Here is a 27,142-nt window from a genome sequence, read left to right as displayed (position 1 = left end):
CACAACACCAGCGGAAATTAAAAATACCGTCATATGACATCGAATTATACCGTAAATGCACGACTTAGATGCAAGAAAGTTTTTTTCTTCGGTATTTTTGAAGCGATTACAATGGAAATGTAGGATTGAAGAAATATAGTCAACACTTTAGTGTTGCATCGTACTACATGAAACGACGAGATCTGCAACAAAGCTTCATATGATACTGGTCATAGCCCGGAAACAAGCTTCCGTGCAAAAAGTATGCATACCGTCCCAGAAATGAAAATTGGAATGATGACAACAGGCAATAACAGAAAATATGGAAGTAATCTCGACATGTAAAGCCACGGGTAAACAACACCCTGGGTGAACTACTAAATTCGCATCTCAATTATTCACACGCATTGAATTTTTGTCCTAGCATCCGCCGGGGTATGGTGTACCGCATCGTTCAAGACAATGGCTCATTCGTGAGGTCAGTTGTCGGTAAATGTGCTTGTTGGCATTGCCGGCGTTGATAGAATGGGCCTGATCGGCGTAGAACTGCAAAAACAAGGTTTATGGTCAAGGCTCGTGGACGTAACTATACTCAACCGAGCACAAAGACTACATAGAGATGAGATTTATAAAGCAGTGATGATGTCACATTTCCATAAAAATAGCTTAATGTGGCGCTAGTGCTCTCGCTAACACAAACTTTACAGAAGGGTTATTGTTAACATGGAAGCGAGTGCATGTTCAAAGCGGACAACCTATATTTCGCAAACGCACGCCTCCGAACATTCAGAGGCCGAGAGCGTGATGCATACAATACACTACCATCAGTGGTGGCCCTACGAAGGGGGGGGGGGGGGGGCTGGGCGGGACTTATAAGTATTAGGGATGGTGTGAACGCGAGGTTCACGTTCGTGTTCTGTGTGTGAACCTCGGAAATTTAGAGGTTCGCGTTCACAACAGAACCTTGGTCGGTTCTGCACTGTGAACCTTTTTCATACATTACAATTTTCACTTCATTGTAACATCTTTGGTTCAAATTTGTTATATTTCAACTGCGGGCCACTCTATGTATGGCGCTGACATCATTAAAAATCAACACTAAACGAACATGCACCTTGACAATCTCAATAGTTTTACTTGCTTTGTTACAATAGTTTGCTCGAAATATCCAGCTTTCCGTTTGTGGATATTTAATGACACTCTGCTGTGAGCTTGAGCCGCAATCACACAACATCACGAGCCGAATGCGTGGTCAGCGAATGATGCTTATTCAACCAATCAATGAGATTGATATCGTTTTCTGATGCAAAAAATCTAGCAGGCGTACGGGGTCAATCTTAAACTCATATCTTTACTGTATCATTAAAACCAAATCCGTGCGATTGAGGTGTTGGCTACTGCTGTAGAACTTGTTAATGGGGTAATATCTGTAGCAAGTATCAAAACCGCCACGATATTACAATTTGAAACGGCGCCCTATACCGGATAAAGACACATATTCATTGCGACAGTTGAATATCTGGTTGTAGACTGTAGACTCAGCAAAATAACGTCTATGCTATCTGTATACTTCAGAGAATCGGACATGGACAATAGGACATTCTGTAAAATTACGATGACTCGGGAATTGTACTGAGTTCCAACGCGGTACGGGTTTGTGGATAGAAATCAACTTTTCACTTGATGCCTGGATGCATGAGTCTGCATGCAGACATTTAACGGCAGTGGCTGTGTTGTACAATGGCTTCACTTCCTGTACCATTGTTACCCTCCAGACAAAGGTCAGGACTTCATAATTTTAGCTTCTTTCTCTATTGATGCTAGCAGCGGATATTAAAATCAAAACGTACGAATGTGTCGAAATCAACATCGGCTTCTACGAGGGCCTTCTCCATTTCGGCTGCGCTTTGGAAATGAACGTTGTCGTCGGCTGTGCCATGGATGAGGGTGTATTCCACGTTCTTGAAATTATTCAAATCGTGTGCGGTAATCATGGAAGCTTTCTGAAAATAAAGCAAACAATAAAGATTTCTGTCGACAATACAGTTTTGTGCGGTGTAATATCCGAATCGTGAACATTCCTGGCTTCTCCCGAGTCTAAATCAAAGTTCTGGCATATAGTCGACCAGCTTTGATGCCCTGACTGGAACAATGCATGCAGCATGCGAAGTCACCTACTCAACGTCCATTTCACATGCGATCTACCAAATATATCGCTAGGGGCTGCCCGACATTTAAGCACGCGAAGCAATGTAAAGCGATAGTTGTGCCGTGCATATGACATTGCAGCCTTAAAAGTAATCGTAACCCCATAACTACCCGTACAACAACCCTATCAGCACCACTAGCCCTAGGCGAATCGTTTTCCAAACCCTTTGACACAAAATTTGACCAACTTGCACGGAAGCATGCAAATACATTTCCATCGCAATTTTTTCACATATGACTCTGAGTCTAATGACATACCGTGTATGCATCATCATTGTCCTGCGGTCGTCCCATGTATCTTTCAGCGTACATGGAGTCTGTTTTACAAGAAAAATCGACAATAAGCGCCAGGTTTATTTAAGGCTGAACGATTCTGATTGAAAAATGTATTTTGAAAAATGAAATGGATACTTGACTTATTCCATTCCGTAATGAGTATGTTTATTGGCGGTGAGCATGGGTGTTTTGGTCTACGCATCTGTGCTTGCGTAATGAGGTGGTGAACAATATGATTGGAATCCATTAGGAGTTAAATCATCAACGAGAATTATAGCCTGGAGAATAGTTTCCTACTGTGGAAGCCTTGAAGCTCGTACGCACGTAGAGTGAAATGACATTACTGTGATTTCGTGATCGTGATCAGGCTACAGCATTGACTGCAAATGCCGCTGGAAACTACAAACTATTTTGATGTGGCGGATACCTAGCATTATTATAGTTGTGGAACTCATTCGAGCTTTCTACAACATCTACACATTACACGATCCCGCAACTCGACTCGAAGCCTACTAATCGTTTCAGAATCAAACTACTAAGGTGCGGAAATTTTTCCAGCCATAGTCATAATCTGGAAGTATGGTACTTGTTACTAGGGATGGTGTGAACCAGAGTTGGATCAATTACATTATTTCAGTTCAATTACAATTACAATTACAATTACTTTCGTGCATGTTTCAATTACATTACAATTACAATTACTCCATGCTAAAAATATCAAATTACAATTACAATTACAATTACTCCTTGCACGCTTCAATTACATTACAATTACAATTGCTGCTGTTGAACATGTAATTGAATAATCATAAATTCAACCGTGCTCCTTGACAACCGTAGTGTCGTAATTAACAACAATTCAAGTATTCATGTTTCATTCATGATACGCAAATACCCGGTAATTAATAAAAGAAAAACGTTCTCGAACTACTCCAGTATGCAGTATGTCGTTGAAAAAAGTATTATAATCATGCACGGGTTGGATTTGCGTATATAGTATATAATTAAAGAAATAAAATTATTTTTATCGAGGAACGTAGGAATTAGGATGAGGGGTGAAAACAAAACCGTGCTTTGTCAGATAAGACGTTATATAATATCCAGTGGTCTGGTTAGTTAGCCAGACGAAGTAACGACGATATAGCATCGTGATCTCAAATCGTAGGCTATTGTAGATTGCCAACCCACGGATAGATGCGCAAGACGTGAGCAGGGCTTTGGAGCAGCCGTAAATTTAAACTGCTCCAGCTCCGGCTCCGGAGCTCTCTTCTATCATACATTAGCTCCGGCTCCAGCTCCGGAGCCGCATTATTACCACTGCTCCGGCTCCAGCTCCGGCTCCGGCTCTGAAATTATCGAATGGGCCTGTCTGTATCAGGGGTGGCCAACCCGTGGGCCAAATGTGGCCAGAGAGAGGGTTTTGTGTGACCCGCGAGCTAATCTCCTATTATATTATCGAAAATGAATTGCTCAGATGGTGAACTTGCAATGCCAACCAAAAATTACAATTCTGGCTGCGACACTTGGGATGTTGATGACTAAAATATCAGTTCCGACGCATTGGCAGATTCAGGGTCCAATCATATTTTCAGTAAATCGTCGTACATTACAATAAACTAAAATAGTAGCGAAAGTTTTCTTCACGCTTCGCGTGTTTAATTGTCACACGATTTCTTGCTTGATAGCCTACCCCCTACTGAAAATGAAAAAAAAAAAACGCCTAATTTACCCGATTGAGTCGAACTGTATTCGCAATTACGGGAGAAAGTCTTTTCGCGTTTGCGCTCGCATAAAGATCGTCGACGGTGAAATTTAGACACAAAATGATTGTCGCATATTATCGGAGACCTTCGGTATCGATGTGGCAAGACGCCGAATAGTCGTGTCCTTGCAAACTGAGCCTAGCGGGCGGTATACAATAGACCCGCAATACTCAAGTAATAATATTATTGACCTTGTTTATTTATAAACTTCGAAAATTTTACCCGCTTGGCGTGGCTAGTCGACCACGCACTCGTTCGTCAATTGCATGTGCCCCTTTTTCCGAATGGTTGGCCATTTCTTGGTTTATATAGATTACTAATCTACCCATAAGTTAGTTATCGATAGTAATCTGGAGTATGTCAGCCGTCAGTAACATCCGATGTAGCAACGAAGACATATAGGTGCCGCCGTGCCGGCTTGTGACGTCATACTGAATACTTGTCAATTGTCGACAACATCATAGTTGCACTAAAACGAACTTTACTCTATGCCATTGCTGTGCACAGCAATAAAATTCAGGCCTGCTGTTCAATTATGATAAATCAGCAGATGTGGTTGTTGCATATATAATAGCATCTTATGAAATAGGTCGGAGCCGGAGCTACTCGTCAAATAACGGGCTCCAGCTCCGGCTCCGGCTGAATTTTATGTAGAGCTCCGGCTCCGGCTCCAGCTCCGGTGAAAATGCACGGCTCCGGGGCTCCGGCTCCGGGCTCCGGCACCGGCTCCAAAGCCCTGGATGTGAGTCACGGATGAATGCACCGACAAACGTACTGCAGAGCCGGCTAAAAGCAGCAAACTTTGTAGTCCTAAAGCTGGCGATCCAAGCGTTCAAATTTGATGCATCTGGTCTTTATCGTAAGCTATTGATGCACTAATTCCGAAAATTAAAATTAAAATCTCGTCAGGGCAATGTAACTGCTCCAAAATAGCCGTTTAAGGCCGACTGTTCTGAAAAGTGAGAGCGCCGCAGCAGCATGACCACAACAATGACCAATTACTCCCAGCGATTGTTCAGAACATTGCCTGGAAATATACTTTTATTGCGGAATCAGTGCGACACTAGCTTTCGATTAAGACCATACATATCAAATTTCGACGCTTGGATCGTTAGCTATGGGACTATCAATTCTGCTGCTTTTAGTCGGTTCAGCAGTTCGCTTCTCGGCGTATGCAATCGTGAGTCACGTGTTGCGAATCCATTCGTTGGTTAGTAATCTAAAAATTGTATACAATGGCAGCCGAGGCCAGGATAGCGGTAAAAATAAAAAACTTCGCCCGCAAGGGCGCAGTCAAGGGCTTCCGCGAATGGATCCACCAAATTCCTTGTCGACATTTAAAGAGAATGCATTATAAGTCAATTATGCTATGTTGTGCTTGTCAGGTCTCAATAGCAATTTAATGTAATTGAAATTGTAATTGAGCAAAATTTATGTCAAATTACAATTACAATTACAATTACACAAAATAAAAATGCTTCAATTACAATTACATTACAATTACATTGAAATATGTAATTAATTACATTCAATTACATTACAAATTACAATTGATCCAACTCTGGTGTGAACGCGAGGTTCACGTTCGTGTTCTGTGTGTGAACCTCGGAAATTTAGAGGTTCGCGTTCACAACAGAACCTCGGTAGGTTCTGCACTGTGAACCTTTTTCATAGATTACAATTTTCACTTCATTGTAACATCTTTGGTTCAAATTTATTATATTTCAACTAGGGCCACTCTATGTATGGCGCTGACATCATTAAAAATCAACACTAAACGAACATGCACCTTGACAATCTCAACAGTTTTACTTGCATTGTTACAATAGTTTGCTCGAAATATCCAGCTTTCCGTTTGTGGATATTTAATGACACTCTGCTGTGAGCTTGAGCCGCAATCACACAACATCACGAGCCGAATACGTGGTCAGCGAATGATGCTTATTCAACCAATCAATGAGATTGATATCGTTTTCTGATGCAAAAAATCTAGCAGGCGTACCGGGTCAATCTTAAATTCATATCTTTACTGTATCATTAAAACCAAATCCGTGCGATTGAGGTGTTGGCTACTGCTGTAGAACTTATTAATGGGGTAATATCTGTAGCAAGTATAAAAACCCGTTTTACACTCTGCTCAATATCAATGTAGTAATACCTAGACGCCGAATACATTGTCCGGTCTGGCCTAGACCTTCAAGGCGTAAGCTTATGTTTCTTCGTAAGTCCTCGTCGAAATTGTTGGCAAAGCGACGGAAGATATTGATTTTATGGGAGTATTATATCCTTTGATTGCCTCAGTTGATACATTTAGCGGCGTTTAAAACACCAATATGTACTTCAGCATTGTGGCCTCATGTGGCCCGAGTCGTCGCTAGGTATCGTGTACATTGATATAGGTTATCGCTTCATAGAAAGATAGAGATGAAATTAGCAAAATGACGTCCCGTGACGTCACGAGGTTCACGTTCGTGTTCACACAGAACCTTTCAAAAAGGTTCGCGTTCACACGAACCTGAACCTTTCAGAGGTTCACACCATCCCTACTTGTTACTCACCGTAGAATCTCCAATCCGCAAGTGGCGCAACAGCTATACCGCATTTGAAAGTGTTTCCCGCATCGTAGCCCAGTGTGTGAGTTGTCGTGTACCCACCATAGGACTATCAAAGGAATATCAATACCATAGTTAATACGGAGCACAGAAATAAACGCCAGTAAGTTTTGTCCGCTAATCTCAGGGGTGGCTAACCCATGGCCCGTTAGATAAATTGGTTATATTATCAAGAATGAATATCCAAGGTAGTTAACTGTGAACTTTCAATGGCAGCAAAAAATTGATAAACCTGATCGCAAAGTTTGTGATGTTGCTGACTATAATATCAGTTCTGACACATTGATATGGTTACGGATCAACCACATCTTTCGTAGATTTTCGTACATGCCATAAATTATAATATTGGCAGATTTATTAGACTTTAAATTCTGTTCTCGCTTCACGCGATTTAACGTCACTCGTTACTTTCAACATAGGAAACCCTCGTGAAAATTAAAAACTGGAAATACGCCTAATTTACAGATTTCAGTCTAGCTATATTCGTAATTGTGAGATAACGTGCAGTAAAACATGCGTTTGGGGTAAATCAAATATGTTTTGCCTTATTGCACCGCTTATTCAAACGGTTTTTAGACTGGATTTATAGACGAAACGTGACTTTTTGAAATTTTGATTTGGAATACGTTTTGAGATAAGATTTCATCATGAGATCAGTTTTCATCACTTTTGTCTGTAAAATTGTCATAACTATAGACGGTACGATATGCATTCAGAAATATAAAAACATATGATGGATTATGACACGTATTTGTGGTCACATTTGTCGCATTTTGTTTGATACGAAGATACATATTGACCACGTAGCACGAAAATGGGTAGATAAGTAAACATTTTACGCGCAATCTGGTGTTATCCGCCTGCTACCAAAACGCACCATGCACCCCAAAACTTTCCAAATTTCGACTAATTAAAAAATGGTTACAATCTATTTAAGAAGCTAATTACTCGGGTACTTTTCAGGACTTCGATATATATGCATGCGTCTCATTGATCAAATCAACTCTTTGAATCTACTCAACATGGGAAAATTTTGACCGGTCCTGAAAATCGCCGGCTGGTTTTCGACAGGCGAAAGCAAGTTGATCGACAATTTCCTATTAGTTTTTCCAAGTGCAGTAACAAGCGATATGGGGACACATTGATATGTCCGTGACATTATACTGGCCCGACATGACTTACCCATCCCCAGAGTCCGACTAAAGTTTCGTCGATGTACGGTTGACTTGCGAGCCAGGCAGCGAAGTCAGTTTGATCTTCCGGCTCGTGCTGTCCAAGCTGTTTGTACGCCTGCCTCATGAATTTGTATCCTGTAAAGGAATACCGGTCACAGAATAAGATATTATTTCGTATGCATTCGCGGCGGGGCATGATGGATCATATTGAAGATATCCGCGAAGGTGGTCCGTAACGGAGTAGCCTACTTCTGCTTTTTCGAACTCATTCATGTTTTGTCTCCATGCACTATTTACTCAAGTTGATTTTTTAGGTGTCTTCCATTTTACTTTAAAGATTTTTCACGAAAATCTACTTTCTACACTTTCGATTTTGAAAAGCAGATAACAGATTCCATTCTCAAGATTACTGGGTAACGACCTGGCCTATCGATCTCGCGTTCCATGACATGTCATCCCATTTCTTGTGACTTGCTTTTTTCTATACTACATTCCTTTACTTTTAATTCAGTGTGCATGCCTCGTCTTCTCATCGCCACGCCCTAGGCCAAGGTGGGTGTCTGATTCCATAGACTACTCCACGTCGCTTCGATACCTTCCCATCTTTTCAGTGTATCGCATTTTTGTGGTTTCTTGAACTGATAGAAATTGCTATTAAACGAATGATGATTAAGATGATGATGATGTGGCCGCCACCGATTCACTGAGAACTGTATCCGAAATTCCGACCAATTCTACTTTCCAAACTATCGTTACTCGGGTGCTGTACAGATCGGTCATTTTCTAGTCAATCAAATCGCCACTTCCTACAATTGAGTTGAACGTATTCACAGCGTTACTTCTGCTTTGGCGTAAGTACATGAGCTGACTGCGTTGACAAGCTCTGGGTATTTGGTCCAATTCCAGCAAGTTCGATATGATTATAAGATGTTGAGTAGTGATATTGGGTTTTACGACGAAGTCTATAACAACACTCGCAAGGTTGTTAGAGATTGTCTGACGACCTTACTCAGTGGTTCGCGACCTTTGTCGACTCGTCGCCCTCTTATCAAGCTCGAAACAAAGTTACGCCCGCCATATTTACTGATCCGAAAAAGAGAACACAGAAAGGAGAAATTTGTTCGTCTAACTCTGCATGATCGCAGGTGCATTGACTAAAAAGGGTGATTTATCTGAGTAGGTGCTCGTAAAACCGTGTAATTGCCGTTAAGGTGACCTCTGTTTTAGTCAAAATTTGCGTCACATGCAGAATAAGCCGTCTTCACGGAGATTTTTTGGGCGTGTTGAAATAATATATACCACTGGACGTTCTAACATTTTCGCCCCCATATCTGCCTTGCTTCTTTAAATCGCCACGTTTTTTACCACTGATTTAACTGATTTCATTTACCTTCAAATGCAGAGTTTCTGCCATCGACACTGGCAACAACGACATTTTTGTCGCTGACCATGTGCGTAGATGACCAGCCCCGTGTCCAGACGTCTGTAACAGTCTGGAACTCTGGCCCAGCGTATCTAAAAATTGCGAGTAACGGATTGAAGTGTGTCTTTGGAAGGGTTATCTACATGTAATCACTGTTGGGATTAAGTCATTACCTCAAGACACAAGTCAATTCGAGTCATTGTACATGTACATTCTGACCTGAGTCAAGTCAAGTCACTCGATTTTTTTAGGTGAATCGAGTCAAGTAAAGTGCAGTCAAGTCACGAGTCAGGCCACAAAATCATGTCGAAATTTCGAAGTTCGAGGCATGATTCAATCCATTGCATTTTGCAAGATGATTGAAGTACAGATTGATTTACTATGAATTATGAATCGAGTAGCAAATATCGTGGTAATTATAATTGCAACAGGTCATTGTGTGGCTCACAGAGCTACCAGGCCACTTCGGTAACTGACCGCCAAATAGATAACAGAATACGAAATCTCAGAAAGTTGATGTAAATTCATATTATCCAATACAAAATTCACCTATATATCCATATCCAATACAATTGAAACCTGTACCAATTGATGGCGAGTAATAAAAATGTATATAAACTAATATATCCATCCGATTTATGTTATGCAAGAGGTTCGGAAAGATTATAACTGAGCAGAAAGGCACTGCTACAGATAGAATACTACTAGTCTACGACAACGTAAGCGCTGATTGCTAGGTTTGCGGTCAATTTATTTGCGACTTATCGACGGAAGCTATAGAAGTAAAACCAGGTTGCGCAATCGCTGAATGACTGCGGGATGGTTGCTCATACAGATCGTATCAGCGTGTCGAGAGAATATACGTACAGGTACAGCGAGTAAGTAGACACCGAGTATTTGATGACTTGAAATTGACTCAACATTTTTGAGACGCCGAGTCAAGTCAAGTCATCTGAAAACGTTGACTCGGGTCATCCCAACACTGCTTGTAATACATAGATAGTTTACCTCACCGGTTATGTCACTCAAATACTTATTCCTCAACTGTATTTGTATTGGCGGCTACTGACTTATAGGAACATCTAGACAAAAATTGTTGTGATGTGGTACTCACACTTCGATGAGCAAAGGATATTTCGTGTTTCCGCTGTTATCAAAGTCTGCCGGCACATACATCTCGTAGTTCAACGCTGAAATGTTTCGAATATCACAATTGGGAAATCAAACTGGAAGTCTTCCAGACAATGCAATTACGTTTTTCAGAATACTTGGTCGAGTTGAATGTTCCGTATATCTTCCGCGGCCATTTTATTGCCGCCGCCTTGTCCACAAGCTCTTGGTTATCGTAGAGCACGGTCGCTTTGTCTGACCAAACTCCTCCAGAAATCGTATAATACGCGGTCATCGGCTCACGATATCCTGAAGTACGCAAGCAATTAGCTGTGGGGATTTGAGAATACTTCACTACGTGAGAACAGATGTTCTTGTCAAAGATATAAATAAAATTGAATTAAAACGTCCACTTTCAATATAACAAGAACGACAATAAGGACATGTATTTGAAAAATGTGCTGCAAATCAAACACGACTACGACGGTCAATTAAACTAACACCCAATAGGCCAATTTAATATCTGAACAAGTATTAAGAAATGAGCTATTATCATGCGAGGACGGGCCTGCTGAACGAAACCAATGTTTTAAAATCGTCAAAATAATATTCAATATCAGTATACGAACATCACGACTATTTTGGATGATGCTGCAACGACATCGAGACGGGAGACTGGAAGATTGCGGCTCGCGAGCCGCATGAGGCTCTTTTAGCCTGTAATTGCGGCTCTTCAGCTATTGCACGTGAGTTGCGATATTTTGCTAGAGATGTTTATGTTTAACCTGATTAGAGACTGGTGCATTCTATTACGTATTTTCAATACCAGTATTTTTTCGGATTGTTTCTTTCCTTACTATGTACAATTTAGGGGAAGGCACTTCGGGCTAGAGCTTTGCAATAGGACAAGCGAGTTCAATTTTGCATTAGTCATCAATTAATGACAAATCATTGTGTTCAACAATGAACTTGATCATTGTCCACGGTAGTGCATGTAACGATCACTTACGGGCTCCTTTTCACGGCTCTCGGTGGACGATTTACCAAGAAAATGTCGTTGAGAGCTAATTGCACCACACCGTATCACCACAAAATAATAAACGTCAATCGATAGCCTACATTTCATTATAACGGAATAAATTCGTACAATTGAATTTTTGTTTTCTGGCTTTTTCAAATCTGATACTTTTGAGATGCGGATCCCGCATAAAGTAAGTGCGCCTACTTGTGTCATAGACTATACCACGCCACCGAATTAAAATAAATTAGGATCAAGATATGCCTCTCTTGAAAGAGTAGACGAATTCTGTAGAAGATGCCCATTACGAAATACTTCCACTGCCTATGCAAATCTACTTACTTCATACAATGCCGATTTTGAGAATAATAAAGCAGATTTTGACTTGCTTCACTTTTACACCTGAAATAGTCTTAAGAACCGCGCGAAATATCCATCACGGCCACTGCTGATTAAATTTCCGAAGATTGCCCCTATTTTAGAGTCATTAGTTTTAAAAATGCATCTTGCAATTTCCAAAGAAACGACCAACGGTTTGCCGTCAAACATGAGCGAACACCGACCGTATATCTGATTTTTAGAAATTATTTCATCCTGTGATTTTGAGAGTATGGAGACGTCTCTTTTTCGACTTCAACTCGAAGTAATTTTGATTTGTCTTGGATATTACTAATTCTATTTCTAATTAAGGTAAAAGTCACTACATTACTTCTACTTTTATTAGTGTCTAAACTATGAACACTTCAGGATAGTTGCCTACTTCACCCACACTTGCTATTCAAACCATAGACCAATTCTATTTATTACTTACTAGAGTACCATCCCAGCGTTACCTTATTTTATTATCCGAAAAGGATGACAATTTCTACAAATCGAAAAAGTTAGATTACCAGACCAGAAAACTGCTGATTCTAAAATTCTCACGAGTAATGCTGTTCGTGTCGACAAGCAAAAGTCTCATATTTGCGTCTCGACTCCCAGAGTACTCACTTGTTATGGCACTGCTGTGGTATTGACTAGAAAAGGGCATTTCATCAGTCCTACTCCCGAAGGACCCGCTCGACCATCGACATTACATAAATTGTGTCATTCATGGCCCTTTTAGTTCTGCATGTCCTTGCTATAAAATAATTCGAATTCCCCAAACTGGGGACATGGGCGTTATCGGAGTACATTTTCGGTTTGCCGAAAAAAAGAGGACAAATCCTCCTAAAGAAGGACATATGCTAACCCTAACTATTGTGACTAAATGTTCTCTACTTCCATGTGACCTAGTTTTGACACGTCTTTAAAATCGTCACTCTACTTGAGTAGCAACACTGACAACTTTGATCTCCGATAGCTGCTGTGCACTCCCGTAATTGCACTCCTACAAAACCGTGAAATGTTGCATTCGAAATCTATGCCTCTGTCCGTACCTCGGCAATTCATGATTGCTACACTGCCATCAAGGTTGAACCTCGTTGTGATCCATCCACACCTATCCACGTAGTCCTTGTTTAGTGGACAAGACATACATTCTGGCGCTTCATCGTTGACCGCGGAACTTTTAACGCGGTACACGTTTCGATGTCTTGGTAGTGGCGCAGCAGCTTCGAAGTATCTAAAATACGACTTGATTTCAATGAAATTGAAAAAAATATCAGGGTTTTGGCAATATTGAGCAGCTGAATAATTCGATTCTGAATCGAGTTTTAGGCTTCCTGCCGAGTCACGTATTCGGTTATTATTCATGATGACGTCATAACTGAGTTTCAACGTCACCTGGCTATTCTGGGAATATACTCTGGCTCAATACTATACGCTATTCGTCTTGTGTTAGCTGTATTATATAGATCTTTATCGAGAGTCCTTGCAAATCAAATACTAAATCGAGTCGAGTCATTTCCATTTCGTTCTAGTTAAATGCCGTAAGTTATTAAAGTCACTCGAGTTAAGTCAAGCCATCTACCGTACGCCCTACTTCGGTTTCGGGTTAAGTTTCAAGTCATTAAACATTTTCAATTTAAGTCATTTGAGGTGTGTGTGTATGTGGATTCACATAGATAAAGACTCAGATATCGATCTATTTATCATTGTAGTGATATTAAATTGATGGTAAACTTTATTATAACGAAGCTGATTCGTCTGTATAATGTTCCTGCTAATGAATTAACCACTTTCAAAACGTAAAAGGCAGCATTCAGTAAAAACATATTAGCACTAATGACGTTGTCATCAGAGGTTCAGAATGCTTTGTAAAATAATATATATATTCAAAGTCTTGAAAATTGATGCTTTTAGTACGATTCACGAGTCTGTTGTTAAATCAGATACGTGGAGTCCATGGCATGACTCGTGTCATTTTAACCTAGTTATCCGGGTCAAGTCAAGACTCCAGTCACCCCAGCACTGTTTTCCACCGCATTGAGTCCTATAAATTATTAGCTTTGCTCGTACTGGAATAGTTCTTATCGTACTCAGTTTTTCTGTCAACAATGAGTTGCCTATTCATATATTTACTCAGGGATTTATAAAAACAACTCGGGGTGTGGCGAGCAAAATCGAATCAATAATACACCATGTCTTGACATGTAGCCAGCAAGTAGCTAGCATGTAACATATATGTAACGACTAACGACTCAGCAAAGATGAAAGTTCAAAACAATCGCTAAATAGTCGCCCTGAAATAATATTTGAGAGCGATCCAAAATCGTTCTATTGGTGGTTTACTGTCAGATATTTTACAACTGGTCTCATATGAACACGGTTGTTGATTTATCTTAAGAATCAAGATGCGGATGATTGATGATGTCGGGTCAACTCGCTAGTGTGAGTTCAATAATGTTTTTTTTTCTTCCGAATTTGACAGTCATTTGATTCTATCTAATTAATATGTCGCAGTTGCCGACAGAGATGGCAAGATTTCCACGTTTTCTGATAGTGGTGATTAAATTCTTCATTTTGATTCCGTTCTTTGGCTAATGCAATTCGGAATCGGTAAAACTTGGGATATTGCGTGTTTCATATCAGTATCATTACTTATGCATGACTTTTACATTTATGTCCAATTTAATTCCGTTACTCTATCAGCTATGAATCCTCAATGTTTGTCTTAAACTTCAACGTAAACTTCAACGTAAACTTTAATTTAACTTGAACTCAAACTTTTACTTAGGGGCGTTTAGGCATTTCAAATTATTTCATACCGGATCCATGCGATTGCAAAATCATCCCCCGCCGACTAAAGGGACTACAGACCACCTATCGCAGGGGTCACCAACACGTGGCTCGCGACTTGATTTGAGATTTCCGAAGAAAGTTAAGAAAACATTTTGAAATGCTGAAATTAACGTGCAATGCTTCCAAGACCGAGTCGTTCAGAAAACGACTTGGGCAGTGGTTCTGAAACCGGGGACGTGCCTTTCTTGTGGGGGCGTGAAAGCATCTTAACGGGACGCACGGAGCTGCGGTCAACGGAAATTTTTTTACCTCGGATTCATAGTTACTTTTACTGCTCTGTGTATAGTCCGGAATTCATATTATACAATAGTTCTCTCATTAACATTCATGTCCTTCCCTGCTATCAAACTATTGGTTGCGATTGCTGCCATTACGGATTCATTTTATGATATGACGGTAACGGGGGCGCGAAATGTTTCAGTATCATTAGGTAGGCATGACTAAAAAGGTTGGAAAACCACTGGCTTGGGTTTCCCCCAATATCAAACTTTACGTGGAGATGGTCTTTCTGCTAGTAACGTATGTAGCCCCCAAAAGCGTTTCCAGGTATCGTGCACAGCTCAGAGTTCAAAATAAAATGAAATTAATGACAATGATCTTTTGTTGTATTTTATTCCTTTAATCAAATATTACTTCTTTTGTGGTCACTATGTCAATCGCCTATGTTAGGTAGCATAGCGTTGTACTGACGTAAAGTTTCAAAACGAGGTTGCATTCATTATATTGATATGGAATTCATGCGGCCCGGGGCCGCAACGAAATTAGAAAAGTGACCCGCTAGCCGCGACCCGTTTCGAGTTGGCGACCCCTGGTCCATCACAACCACTGCTCTACACACTGATGCGCGTGCTAGCGATATTGGGACTCTTTGGAGTATATATAACATCAACACTCGTTCAGGGGAGATGGCGTAGTGGTATTTCCTCAGCAGCAACATCACGATCCGCGGTCGACTCCAGAAATCCCAACAAATAGCTGCAGGTTCACTTAGGACAGGAACGGGCATCATACGGCCCGCGAAGGTATTTTTAGCGGCCAGCGCACTCTTTCCGTTCGTACATGATAATGTGACCCGCTGGTCTACATACATTTGCGAGCAAACATTTCCTACCATCAACATTAGCAAGACAAAGCTGCGTTCAAATCTAACCGACGTTAACTTGCATTCTTTGCTAAGGGTTTCTACGTTCGCCAAGCAGCTGGAGAGTTCTGAGAACTTGCTGACAATTTTGATGGACCACATATGCTGCCTCATTGACTCCAACAGCTATTGTAGTAGGACTACAGTACTGTAATAATTTCATTAAATACTGCTTTTGGTCCCTTCTTTAACCTTGAAGTTCACATTGAATATAGGATAGATTCCTTAATTGGATAAATATGTTAATAATGTTTCGATTCCGGTATCCGGCCAACCAAGTACTTCATTGTCCCATATCAGGCATACAGACTGGAGAACTTGCCTGCCACTGATTTAGGACCTTACTCGCCAACTCATCCGCGTATAAAGCCTAGAAGTGGCCCGTGATACAAGTCTGCAGACACGGAATGACTATTTTAGTCAACAAACACGGTGAATACCATAAACAACAAACGGCAACTCAAGCAGGGATCCGACGTCGATCGGAATCGAATCTGAAACCCGCATCTTTAAAATTTCGCACCGTGGAATGTTGCTCATTGATGTTTCGATTGTTCGATTTAATCTCTGCCCGCTCGTAGAACGGTGCACGTTTATAAATATCGGTGTTTTAGGACCCCGCAGATGCGAATCACACGTCGATGAGGAGCCTAATAGATAAATCTCCGACACCAATGCAGGAATTCCAAATGTGAGCAATGATCGAATCGAATGGATACTTACAGGTAATCATTAACGGCGTCGTACCAGTAGAGCCCGACAATGTCAAAGTTAGTTTTTGTAAGCCATGTCTTGCTGCTGCTTGACCAGCTCACTTTGGCGATCTGCCATCTACCGTCTGTGGGATCTACATCGTTGGCTCTGGCGTAAATGGTGAAGTGGGTGTTCGCATCCATCCATACGATATCAAACGGTCCAAACTGTGCGTAGACGTTCATTATTATCTATCTTCATATAGATTTTCCAAGTCACAGTGGTAAAAATCCTGGCACGCCGTGTCCTGCATGCGACCAGCAGGGCAAAATCGAATAGGCATACATCCGAATACAGTGTTAGAATTCAAGCCGAGTTGAGGATTGGAGTCTCAATAACTTCGGCGTTAAACCAGTACGAACTACTTGGAGCTAATGGATATAATTATTTAGGTTCCTTATACCATGGTAATGGAAAGCATCCCAAACACAAAATCGTTTTTGATCTCAAAGCGGACCACATACATCTCATATTAAATTCACTTACGCTTCCAACCCATCCATTGGTGACAGACTCGGTCGATGGCTCGATCTGTAGGAATGAAAAATATATTCAGACCACATGATGGTTATCATATATTGGTACTCGAGTGGCTATAATCCCTACTGGGCTGTTAAATTGGCGATAATTTTATGTAATTGCTCATCATATGCAGACGCCTCTTCAAAAATCTGGCATCCTAGGTTTCATGAATATTTTATCTATTTATTGTATTATTTTTATTATGCTAATAAATTATGTTGCAGTCAATATGTCAATGGATATGCCTGTATAAAGTTGCTTTCTGAGTCACAGCGCGAAAATGTGTTAGTAAAGAAAAGTAACCTACAGATTGAGGCGAAACATATCACTGCACCACCATGAGGCATTCAGATAAGGTCGGCGATTTTTGGTATAGCTTCACATGTTGGCGAGGTAGCGTTGAAGCTCGTGATCCGAGTAAACTTTATTAACATTGGTGTTGATCGAAAGCTCCATCGCAACATTCCCATTAAAAGACGAAGAGAGCCATGTTTTCGAGGAAATGGAAAGCTGTTATACAATGATCTATTGAGTCCTTTCGATTGTTCTCAACAATGCCTATATATAGGCAGGTTTGATAGTCCGAACGTGCAGTCACATGTTTCTCAGCTATCTTTGTGTTAGTTGTCTATAATGCGAGCCTGGTGGCTGTATGTGATTATTAAATGCATCTGTGTTTGGGATGGAAAGAAGTTGTGTCAAGTAGTGAGGCTATAGAGATTTATCCTTGCATTTGCAGCCACGCGTGTTGGTGTATCAGTGCTGAGCATCGGACGGACTCGGAGAGGGTTCGGACTGGATTTCGCACAATATTGAGCCAGTCGGATCGGATTCGGGTTTTCCTAGAGATTTCTTTTCGGATAGTTGTATATTCTGTTTCGTGTAATATTTGATGGTTCTGACCAGAAGCGAATTTTGATTTCAAGTTAGAAAAAATTGTCCGCTCGAGAAACACACGGACAACAAGCAGGTTGTGATAGGACTAGAATCACTCTAAAGTTCTTTTGTCAAAGGTGCAAGTAAATATATATCAGCTCAACCTAACCTATATAGCCTTTGTAAAGACTGTACTCCGCTGAAATGTAGAATTCGAATTCTTCGGAAAAGTTATTAAATTCGGATTTTTTCGATTCTGGACGGCTTTATTTGAATTCACGTGGATTTTTGGTTGACATTGTTATGATATACGGACAGATAGTTCCTCAGATACTCGAGCTGTCGGGCGGATTCAGATTCTCAAAAATCAATATGCGCTCACCACTGTGGTGTATCTGTTTGAATCTTTCATGGAAAGGTCGGTTGAAGCGCGGAAAATCTTGCTTATTATAGCATACATGCAATTGAAGTGATCGTGTCCGCTAAGGCGTATGATAAAGCTGCTGAAGCGTGTACTTGACACCATAAGCATGGATTTTTCCGAATCTTGGTTGCTGGGCTACATTGCATTCGTTTGGTTTACTCTGATCGTTTAATTTATTGATCTCTTTGCGTAAATCACAAACTTGGTTGACGCTGTGTGAACGAATATATTAATCTGAAAAGATTTGCTGGTGGCAACCTTAACGTAATATAGATCTTGCACGAATAATGCGACTACACTTCTGTTATCTTATCTTTCTCGCTATAACAGGGACGCTACACAACGTTACTCGATGTAATAAAACAAGGTAAACATACGTAGGTGCACGTCCATTCAAGAGACGTAGTGTCACGCACGCATGCGGTACCGACGCTGTAGGTTTGGGGTCGATCGGTCCATGTTGGCATGCAGGTGTTCTCGTCCAACCAGGTGAAGCGGGAGAAATAGTATTCTCTGAGAATTGGTTAGATGCTTAGTTAGTACTATTTCCTTCTGCAGGAACCATAGGGGTAAATATCTAGACACCCTTTGGATTTTTCAGAAACTATGGTGTAGCATCACATCGCAGTAATAATAGTCTCTAGCTTGTTTTTCTATTTCGAATGTTACCATTTGTACTTGTCAGCACAAGATTACCCAAGTTTGACTTCAGTATTTGTCTGATTCATGTTTATGAAATGGTCAAAACTCCTGTGTGCGGATACATACACTAACACTATACACCCACCTGCCTCAGACTTACGCCAAAGTGTACTTAAAGCACGCATTTTTATCCAAATGCTGCTTGCACGTAGGAACGTAGGAGTTATATTATGATAAAATTCTGATATAATTCGTCAGCCACATTTTGGATGTGAATAGACATTATTTTTGCTGAGAGTGTACCGGTAAAGTTAGTCTCAAAATTCCATTTCGAAATCGCTATTGCCAGTCAGCAATAGCATACTAAATTTAAAGACGATATCAAAAATCTTGCTTTCAATACCTCGAACTATCATACCTAGAGCATTTATATAGCTAGTTAAGTATACCTAACTTAGCTCTTATGCTAGTGGTTCTCAGCCGGGGGTCCGCAAAAAAAATATTTCAGAATGATGGATAACCTAATTTGTAGTTTTTTTAATTGGAGAAATCACGAGGCAGTTTCGCTTCATAACTGCTAAAACATATTGCAGTTCACTGATGTTTTGATCTGGTTTTGCTAGCAAAATCCATATTCTCCTGGGATATACAGAACTTCTTTTCCGTAATACCTTCAAGATGGTGTGTTTGATCGAAATGACTGGGCCGGACGTTATATATTTATCACAACAGTGTTACTCAATTTTGGTGCCATATATGTTGCGATAATACGTCAAGGTGTCTTCGGAAGCGTTAGTTAGAGACGACAGAGCATTTCCAGAAATACAGTTACAGACTTCGCATTACAATTCTTCCTAATTTTTACATATATAGTATGATGTTACAGGAGCCACTTTCAGAATTAATTTTGCTGCTGTTAATCACTATAGTCTACATTTATTATTAGAAGAAGACAGGTAGATGGTTGTTACTAGGGATGGTGTGAACCTCTGAAAGGTTCAGGTTCGTGTGAACGCGAACCTTTTTGAAAGGTTCTGTGTGAACACGAACGTGAACCTCGTGACGTCACGTGACGTCATATTGCTAATTCCAACCCTATCTTCCAATGAAGTGATAGCCTATATTAATGTACACGATACCTAGCGAAGACTCGGTCTACATAACGTCACAATGCTGAAGTACATATCGGCGTTCTAATCGTCGCTAAATGTATCAACAGCGGTAATCAAAGGATATAATAATTGCGTAAAATCAATACATTCCGTCGCTTTGCCATCAATTTCGACGAGGACTTACCAAGGAATATATGCTTACGCCTTAACGGTCTTAGCCAGACCGGACAATGTGTTCGAAGTCTGAGTATTGCTACTTTGATATTGAGCAGAGTGTACAACGGGTATCAATACTCGCTACCGATACTACAAACAACAACAAGTTATGCAGCAGTAGCAAGCACTTTAATCGCACGGATTTGGTTTTAATGATACAGTAAAGATATGAAGTAAAGATTGACCCCGTACGCCCGTTCGATTTTTTACATCAGAAGACAATATCAATGTCATTGATTGGTTGAATAAGCATCATTCGCTGACTACGTATATCGCTTGTGATGTTATGTGATTGCGGGTCAAGCTCACAGCAGATAGTCACTAAATATTCACAAAGGGAAAGCTGGTTATTCCGAAAATATTTTTGCAATAAAGCAACTAAAACTTTTAAGGTTGTCGAGGTGCATGGTGCATGCTCGTTAAGCGTTGATTTCTTATGCTGCCAGCACCATGCATGGAGTGGCCCGCTGTTGAAATGCAATAAACTTGAGCCAAAGATCTTATAATGGAGTGAAAATTACAATTTATCAAAAGGTTCACAGTGCAGAACCTACCAAGGTTCTGTTGTGAACACGAACCTCTAAATTTCCGAGGTTCACACACAGAACGCGAACGTGAACCTCACGTTCACACCATCCCTAGTTGTTACACCGTAATTGAGCTATATGTTAACTAGAATGGGGGTGGAGTGGGGTACCGTGGGGGTCCTTGACGGTCCAAAGGGGGTCTGCAAAGACAAAAAAGGTTGAGAACCACTGTCGTATGCTTTATTGGGACTGTCGGAGTAGGTAGTCCCTTGAAGGACCAAAGGTTCTGTTTTTCTTATTTGTGCAGGCTTAGGATATAGCCGGTGAATTATCGTGTCATATGGAAAGATCTTGATGATTTGCTACAATACTTTCGATGCAGTATCTCACGTGAAATCAGCATTAGGATTTGCGGATGTATCTGGCCATGTCGGTATGGTGATTTCTTTGATGCTGTCATCGCCAAGGTTGTATGCGTGAAGAGTCACAGTCGGATTCGAGGTGCCCGCTTTTGGGTATGCGATTCTCACAGTTTCCGGGTATTGTGCTTCGTTGTACCTATGATAAACACGAACGATTATCACGATTAAAATAAGTAGCCTATGCAAATATCAACTATATGTTTACATTGAGAATTCTACGATCGGAGTGTTGGTGTCATCTGTCCTGAGGAATGCAATCTGCTCTGAATCAGGAGACCAATGCAGAACGTTGTTCGATCCTATCATCTCCTCTGTAAAATAGAATTCAACGTAACGTAATGAATGGATGAGAATTTCTACTAAACAGCATGTCCTCACGACTTTTAATGATATTCCGCCTATTAATTTCTAAAAGATGGTACTGAGAAGATTAATTTCCTACACCCGTATAATTTTGTTATCAATAGAAATTACTTATTTTTCAGCAACGTTGTTCATTTTCCAGGCTGTTTTTATGGACCTGCACCTTATTCTGAAGTACGTTTGATTTCATGTATAGGTTGCCTTTGCTTATTGTCTCACTATAGCTAGAACGGCGCCGGTTTAGTTGGGAGATAGTGTCGGTGCCGTCTACGCAGGCGGCCCGGGTCGAAGTCCCAAAATTGGAGGTTGGTCATTTTGGCATCGCCTATCTGTTCATTACATCGCATTGTGTCTTGAAGATTTCATATTATGTGCATGTGTGTTAGACCGATGAAAATGTAATCGTTTGATTATATCGATTATATTATTGTTGGTTATAGTTTTAGACTTGGAAGTTGGTTCTCCTGCTTGACTAGAAATTTACAATGGTAATTCTACTGCCACATGAATATACATTATGCAACCGCCGCTGGTGTTATCACATTAAAATTATGTAGTTATGGTGACCCTTGAGAAGAATCGGGTAAATAATTGGGAAGTTGTTCTTGGACAGCATTACTGAAATAACATTGACGCTGGACATTCCATGGGGCGGTGCAGGGGCGGTGATAAAGAAGAACCATCTCGAATATGATGACATTAAAAACCTACTAATTACACTCCTGAATCCATTAAAAATAATTATCCATTTACGTACAGTAACTATGCATCGATCTTTGTTCACGTGGATCAGATACCAACCTTCGTACACCCAATCCGGGATGGCGTTGTAAATTTTGTTTTGCTCTCCATCGTCGGTCACCTGATAAAGGGACGGCGTGGCTGCTTCTAAATCTTTAACGACCCATAGGTTCCAGCCGTAAACAATGGCCTGAAACCGATCAAAATCATTTGTTAACACTTCACTCTAGGGTTGTAATCGCTCGAGTCGAGCTTTTTTTGTGACTCGTCTTGACCTGGCTGAGCTTATATCAATTTGTGAACTGACGCGACTAGTAAAGGAGTTATTGCGCATGACTCAACCAAGTCCTATGATTGGAGCATCGGGCGGTTGTTGTTGTATTGTGTAGTATTCATGGTACACCTAGGCCTTTATAAGACATCGATAACATGGGTGAGACAGGCATTTCATTTTGACTTCGATGAACAGTAAAGTAGCCACGTTATAGGAATTTTTTCTATGAATACTGGTACTTAAGACAGGGCCGCGGACTGTTACGAGTGATTGAATAGTAGCCTATATTCATATTGAAATGAACCCCCGAAATCGAGTGATTTAACTTCACTCGAGCCACATTAAATATCGATTTACTTATCCCAACACTCTTGTACCCAAATCTGAACAGTGAACGAAATGAATCGGGTCTCAACACCATGGCTCTGACTCGACCCACTGAACTCCGAGTTGGACTCGGTATTTGCCCAGGACATGAATTGAGAATAACTCGACATGACTCTCGACAAAACTACGGAAGTAAGATCGACTTGTGGCTCGGAACCTTTTGACTTGTTTACAACCCTGGTTCAGTATCCTATTCGTGCAAATTTTATCCGACCCTGTGTAACGTCATAGAAGAAATATTTATTTCGAAATAGCTATAAAATCACAGTACGAATGAAGCGTTACCAATGCATGGCCGGTGGGTGACCATTCCAAATGATGAATCATGCCATCCATGGGGAATCCAACTATTTTATCGTCGACACGCTCGCCGGCACCTCCACTCATTCGGTAAATTGCAAAATCGGCCGTGTAGGAATGTCTCCACACCTGAAACAAGCAAAAGAATGCTAATAGATGGGAAATTGCTCCAAAAATCATCATGCGTCTAATACAGCCCTTGAATAAATTGAATCTCGTTACATTATTAACGCCAAACATCGAGCATGTCGACATTCAAGTCGAAATACAGGCATATTCTGCGGAGTGAATATTGGTCCCAATCAAAATTGCCTGACCACGATTGGCCATATGAATCCATAGCAGTTCATTTTTATCGCCTGTCCTTTTACGTTATGATCTGTTACTTTTGAACCTGTGAGGATTTGTCCTTATTACATGTACACAAGGTAGTGTTTAATTGAACGAATATACCAAGTTGCTTCGACTCCTTCTTATCTTTTCAGTTTGTCTTAATCGTAGGTGGTGTTTTGAAAAAAAAAATATTCAGTCGGAGAGACGGGTGTAGATGGATCGCAGACGTAAGGGATAATAAAGGTATGTTGAAATGATTTTTTTTTAATTAACCCAGTTACCTCAGATACAAGGACTATTCCCGGTAGTTACGACGATTTCCCTGATAAAAGTGTTGCAAACACTCCTCAGAACTATTTTAAAAACTTTACAAAATTAAATGCATAGGAAGTTAGTAGATTTGTCGGAAGACTGAAGACTGAGACTGAAGAAGTAAAAGTCCAAAGTCATAACAACTTAGGTAAAACTTTCTGGAGTACTGTAATAAAGTGGATATAGCCTACTTCGTTATTGACCCCCTCTTTTGAAAACAGTAGGCTATTGCTACCATTTCACACGATCTCCTACTAGAGTTATAAGCGTGAATATACCTGTTTCGCGTTACGTCGATAGTAGATGAACTGATTATCAGCGGAAACAGCGTAGGAGCTTGTCTTCAGGTCATCTGTTCCGGTGATGAGTGTATCAACATCTGTATCTGGTTTGGTGTAAGCCCGCTTCACGATATCACCGGCACTGTTTCGAGTTATGAAATGTGTGTTCGTAGTATCTGAAACAGGCAAAGGATTCAGCTGATTCTAATTTCAGTTACATGATTTTTTCCAGGATACAGCAGCCTCGATCATATCTTCAAGATCATCCAAGCGCTTCAATACCACATTGTCAAGATGACGCAGTATTCATCGACAATTTCAGATTCTCAGATACACACTCGAAAATTTGAGGCAGCTGGACCTGTCCTACCTGTTTTATCCCATGTCGGATATAAACTACTGTAACCGTAGTCGTTTCCCATCAAGTCATCAAATGTATAAGTGGGTCGGTCGTCTCCACTGGGCGGTTCCGTCGGTTCGGTGGTCGGTTCCACGGCCGGTTCATCTTCTGCAAATAGACGATCATTAGGGCTGTTCAAAAATAACTTTTTCTTCCCGATTCAAGCCGTTCACCTCTTAAATCGTCAGGTTGCAGTAGAAAACCTTGCTCACCAAATTTCATTCGATTCCAATCAGTAAAGGCATCCGCAGATCCAATTAAAATTTTTAATTTATTATGGAAAATTAAAAAAAAAAAAATTCCAAATTTTTCTGCCAACCCCATGAAATTGTTGAGCCGTCTTCAAAGACGTTCCAAAACAAATTTGAGTCAATTCCGACCAGTAGAAGCGGAGTTATGTGAGTTTTTCGTTGATAAATCGCGGATTATCCACCAAGGCCTCTGTTTGGGAACAGGGATATCAAAATATGACAGCACCTTATGAAGAAACAGAAATAAATCAGCAACTTCGCCAGCCCTGATAAAAGTCAAGCGAACGTCATAGTTGAAAACCAAAGACACCTTTAGACTCGAGACCGGGGTTTCTCAAACTGTGGTACGCGTATCCCTCAGGGATACACAAAAGGTGTTACCGGGTTTGGAAAGCAACTTCGTGTTTCGGGTGCTGTGATAATATTCTGCCAGAACGACTCTAACGTTTAAGTTCCACATGAGAAACAAATCCCCGGTTTACGAAATGCACCGTTTTATTAGGAATATTAGTGCTTTATTTGACCTAGTTATGACTTCAAAGCCAAAATATACTATACTGACAATGGTACATTGACTTTGGATTGGGTAAGCCATACATGTATGTTAATCGAAAGGCAATAACTGGTTTACAACTCTACGTATGGGTGACAAGCGATGGGGTGTCCATATTCTGAACCCCATCATCAACAGAAAGTCAGTCAAATGGCTGCATATAGCGTTTTATCAAATCAATACACCACAAAATTGCGATATAATGAAAAGATAGCAGGGTGCCGAAACGATTTGGAGTCTCAGTCTTTTAATCAGACACCCACCTTGTCCTATAACATGTATACTTGATTTAAGAAAGTATGATGTAAAAGGAAGTGACAAAAATGAATGTTGCATGTGTTGGTAGGCGAGGTCGATATGTCAGATTGTGATCCGGTAATCTGGATGGCTGCATGGCCAGTGTTGACGTAGTCAAATAGGCAACCTAGTATGTTGTAGCAACAAGTCTGCCTATAGCGGAATGCTATTCGTAATATCTTCAACCTCGCAACGTGCAACCAACAAACAGGAATGAGCTCGATCGTGTATAGCAATAGCGGCAACATCTTCGATTAATGTTTAATGAGATAAGTTGTGTCCTGAAACATTAAATAAGACGATAGTCGATGATAAATTATCGCGAAATCAGCAAACACAGAATCTCTTGGGCAAAAACATGGATGGATGTGGCACTCCCATAGTCAGCAGATTGGATAATTTAAGATATAATAGTATTACTGGTCGGCCCGTTTCATCTTTACATGTACATGTACATTGTACATTGCACAATATTAGAGCATAGCTATAGAAATGTATTTGAAGGCATGTAACTCGATAAATTCTAATAAATAAAGCCGCCTACGGTTGCGGGAATCACGGAATGATTCCGGTTGTAAAATAAATGGAAATATATATCTTAGGATTTTGGTTTAAAAAAAAGAAAACCTGGGAAACAACACGTAATGTTATACATGCCTGGGATAAGAAGAACGCACGGTACTACGATAGCGACGACAACAAGGGCTCCTACTGTGACTCCTCCAATTATCTGGAGCAATTTTCTTTCCACCATCTGAAATGGAAGTATACGCTGGTTATTGCAACAGAAATAATATTTTATTTGTTATACATGCAGAACCGTAACAGCATTTCGTCAGTCCCCACGAAACGCTGTTCTCGGACCCCCATAGGGTGATAAAACAAACTTTTGGACGTTCATCGCCCGAGATCCCCCTCTGCGACGTATGTTAGCACGACGATAGATCCTTGTTATCGCTGGTTAGGGAAGTATTTTTGATTACTCTCACGAAGCGCGAAAAATTTAATTTCTGGTGTAATTCAGCCAATGAAATTGGAATAGCATAAATTACAGTATTGTCAAATTTTGAACTGGTGTCTTTGAAAATTTAGGGCCTATAATTATTACTTATACGTCTCCGGGCGGGCCCATTGTTATGTTGTGTATTGTTATTTCGTGACCTCGCGTCTGATAGTCAAAAGATTTCGGAATCGCTCGAACGTACCGGACCTAAAGAACTCCTTTATTG

The 27,142-nt window shown here is 40.6% G+C and overlaps 1 protein-coding gene across 3 annotated transcripts in view; it reads right to left on the bottom strand.

Moving 5' to 3' along the window:
- Window positions 1–64: 64 nt before the first annotated feature.
- LOC145436473 (dipeptidyl peptidase 4-like) overlaps window positions 65–27,142 on the bottom strand; it is a 58,706-nt gene continuing 31,628 nt past the window's right edge. For 2 of the 3 annotated variants that reach the window (XM_080313839.1, XM_080313831.1), the window contains 19 exons: window positions 26,571–26,667; window positions 24,783–24,920; window positions 24,410–24,588; window positions 23,472–23,615; window positions 22,586–22,715; window positions 21,627–21,732; window positions 21,390–21,557; window positions 18,880–19,015; window positions 17,167–17,211; window positions 16,651–16,847; window positions 12,983–13,167; window positions 10,691–10,855; window positions 10,551–10,626; window positions 9,404–9,528; window positions 8,021–8,148; window positions 6,785–6,887; window positions 2,446–2,504; window positions 1,830–1,982; window positions 65–525 (listed from right to left, as the gene is read on the bottom strand). In XM_080313839.1, coding sequence (XP_080169965.1) covers window positions 400–525; window positions 1,830–1,982; window positions 2,446–2,504; window positions 6,785–6,887; window positions 8,021–8,148; window positions 9,404–9,528; window positions 10,551–10,626; window positions 10,691–10,855; window positions 12,983–13,167; window positions 16,651–16,847; window positions 17,167–17,211; window positions 18,880–19,015; window positions 21,390–21,557; window positions 21,627–21,732; window positions 22,586–22,715; window positions 23,472–23,615; window positions 24,410–24,588; window positions 24,783–24,920; window positions 26,571–26,667 — 2,460 coding nt within the window. In that variant the 3' untranslated portion in view covers window positions 65–399. Of the gene's footprint in view, window positions 526–1,829; window positions 1,983–2,445; window positions 2,505–6,784; window positions 6,888–8,020; window positions 8,149–9,403; window positions 9,529–10,550; window positions 10,627–10,690; window positions 10,856–12,982; window positions 13,168–16,650; window positions 16,848–17,166; window positions 17,212–18,879; window positions 19,026–21,389; window positions 21,558–21,626; window positions 21,733–22,585; window positions 22,716–23,471; window positions 23,616–24,409; window positions 24,589–24,782; window positions 24,921–26,570; window positions 26,668–27,142 lie in introns of all 3 variants that reach the window. The other variant, XM_080313847.1, reaches the window with a different exon arrangement.

This window comes from Botryllus schlosseri, chromosome 1 (assembly GCF_051294905.1).
Source record: "Botryllus schlosseri isolate E-star chromosome 1, Bs_hap1, whole genome shotgun sequence".
Classification (NCBI taxonomy): domain Eukaryota; kingdom Metazoa; phylum Chordata; class Ascidiacea; order Stolidobranchia; family Styelidae; genus Botryllus; species Botryllus schlosseri.
This window is presented reverse-complemented; position numbering and strand designations above follow the sequence as displayed.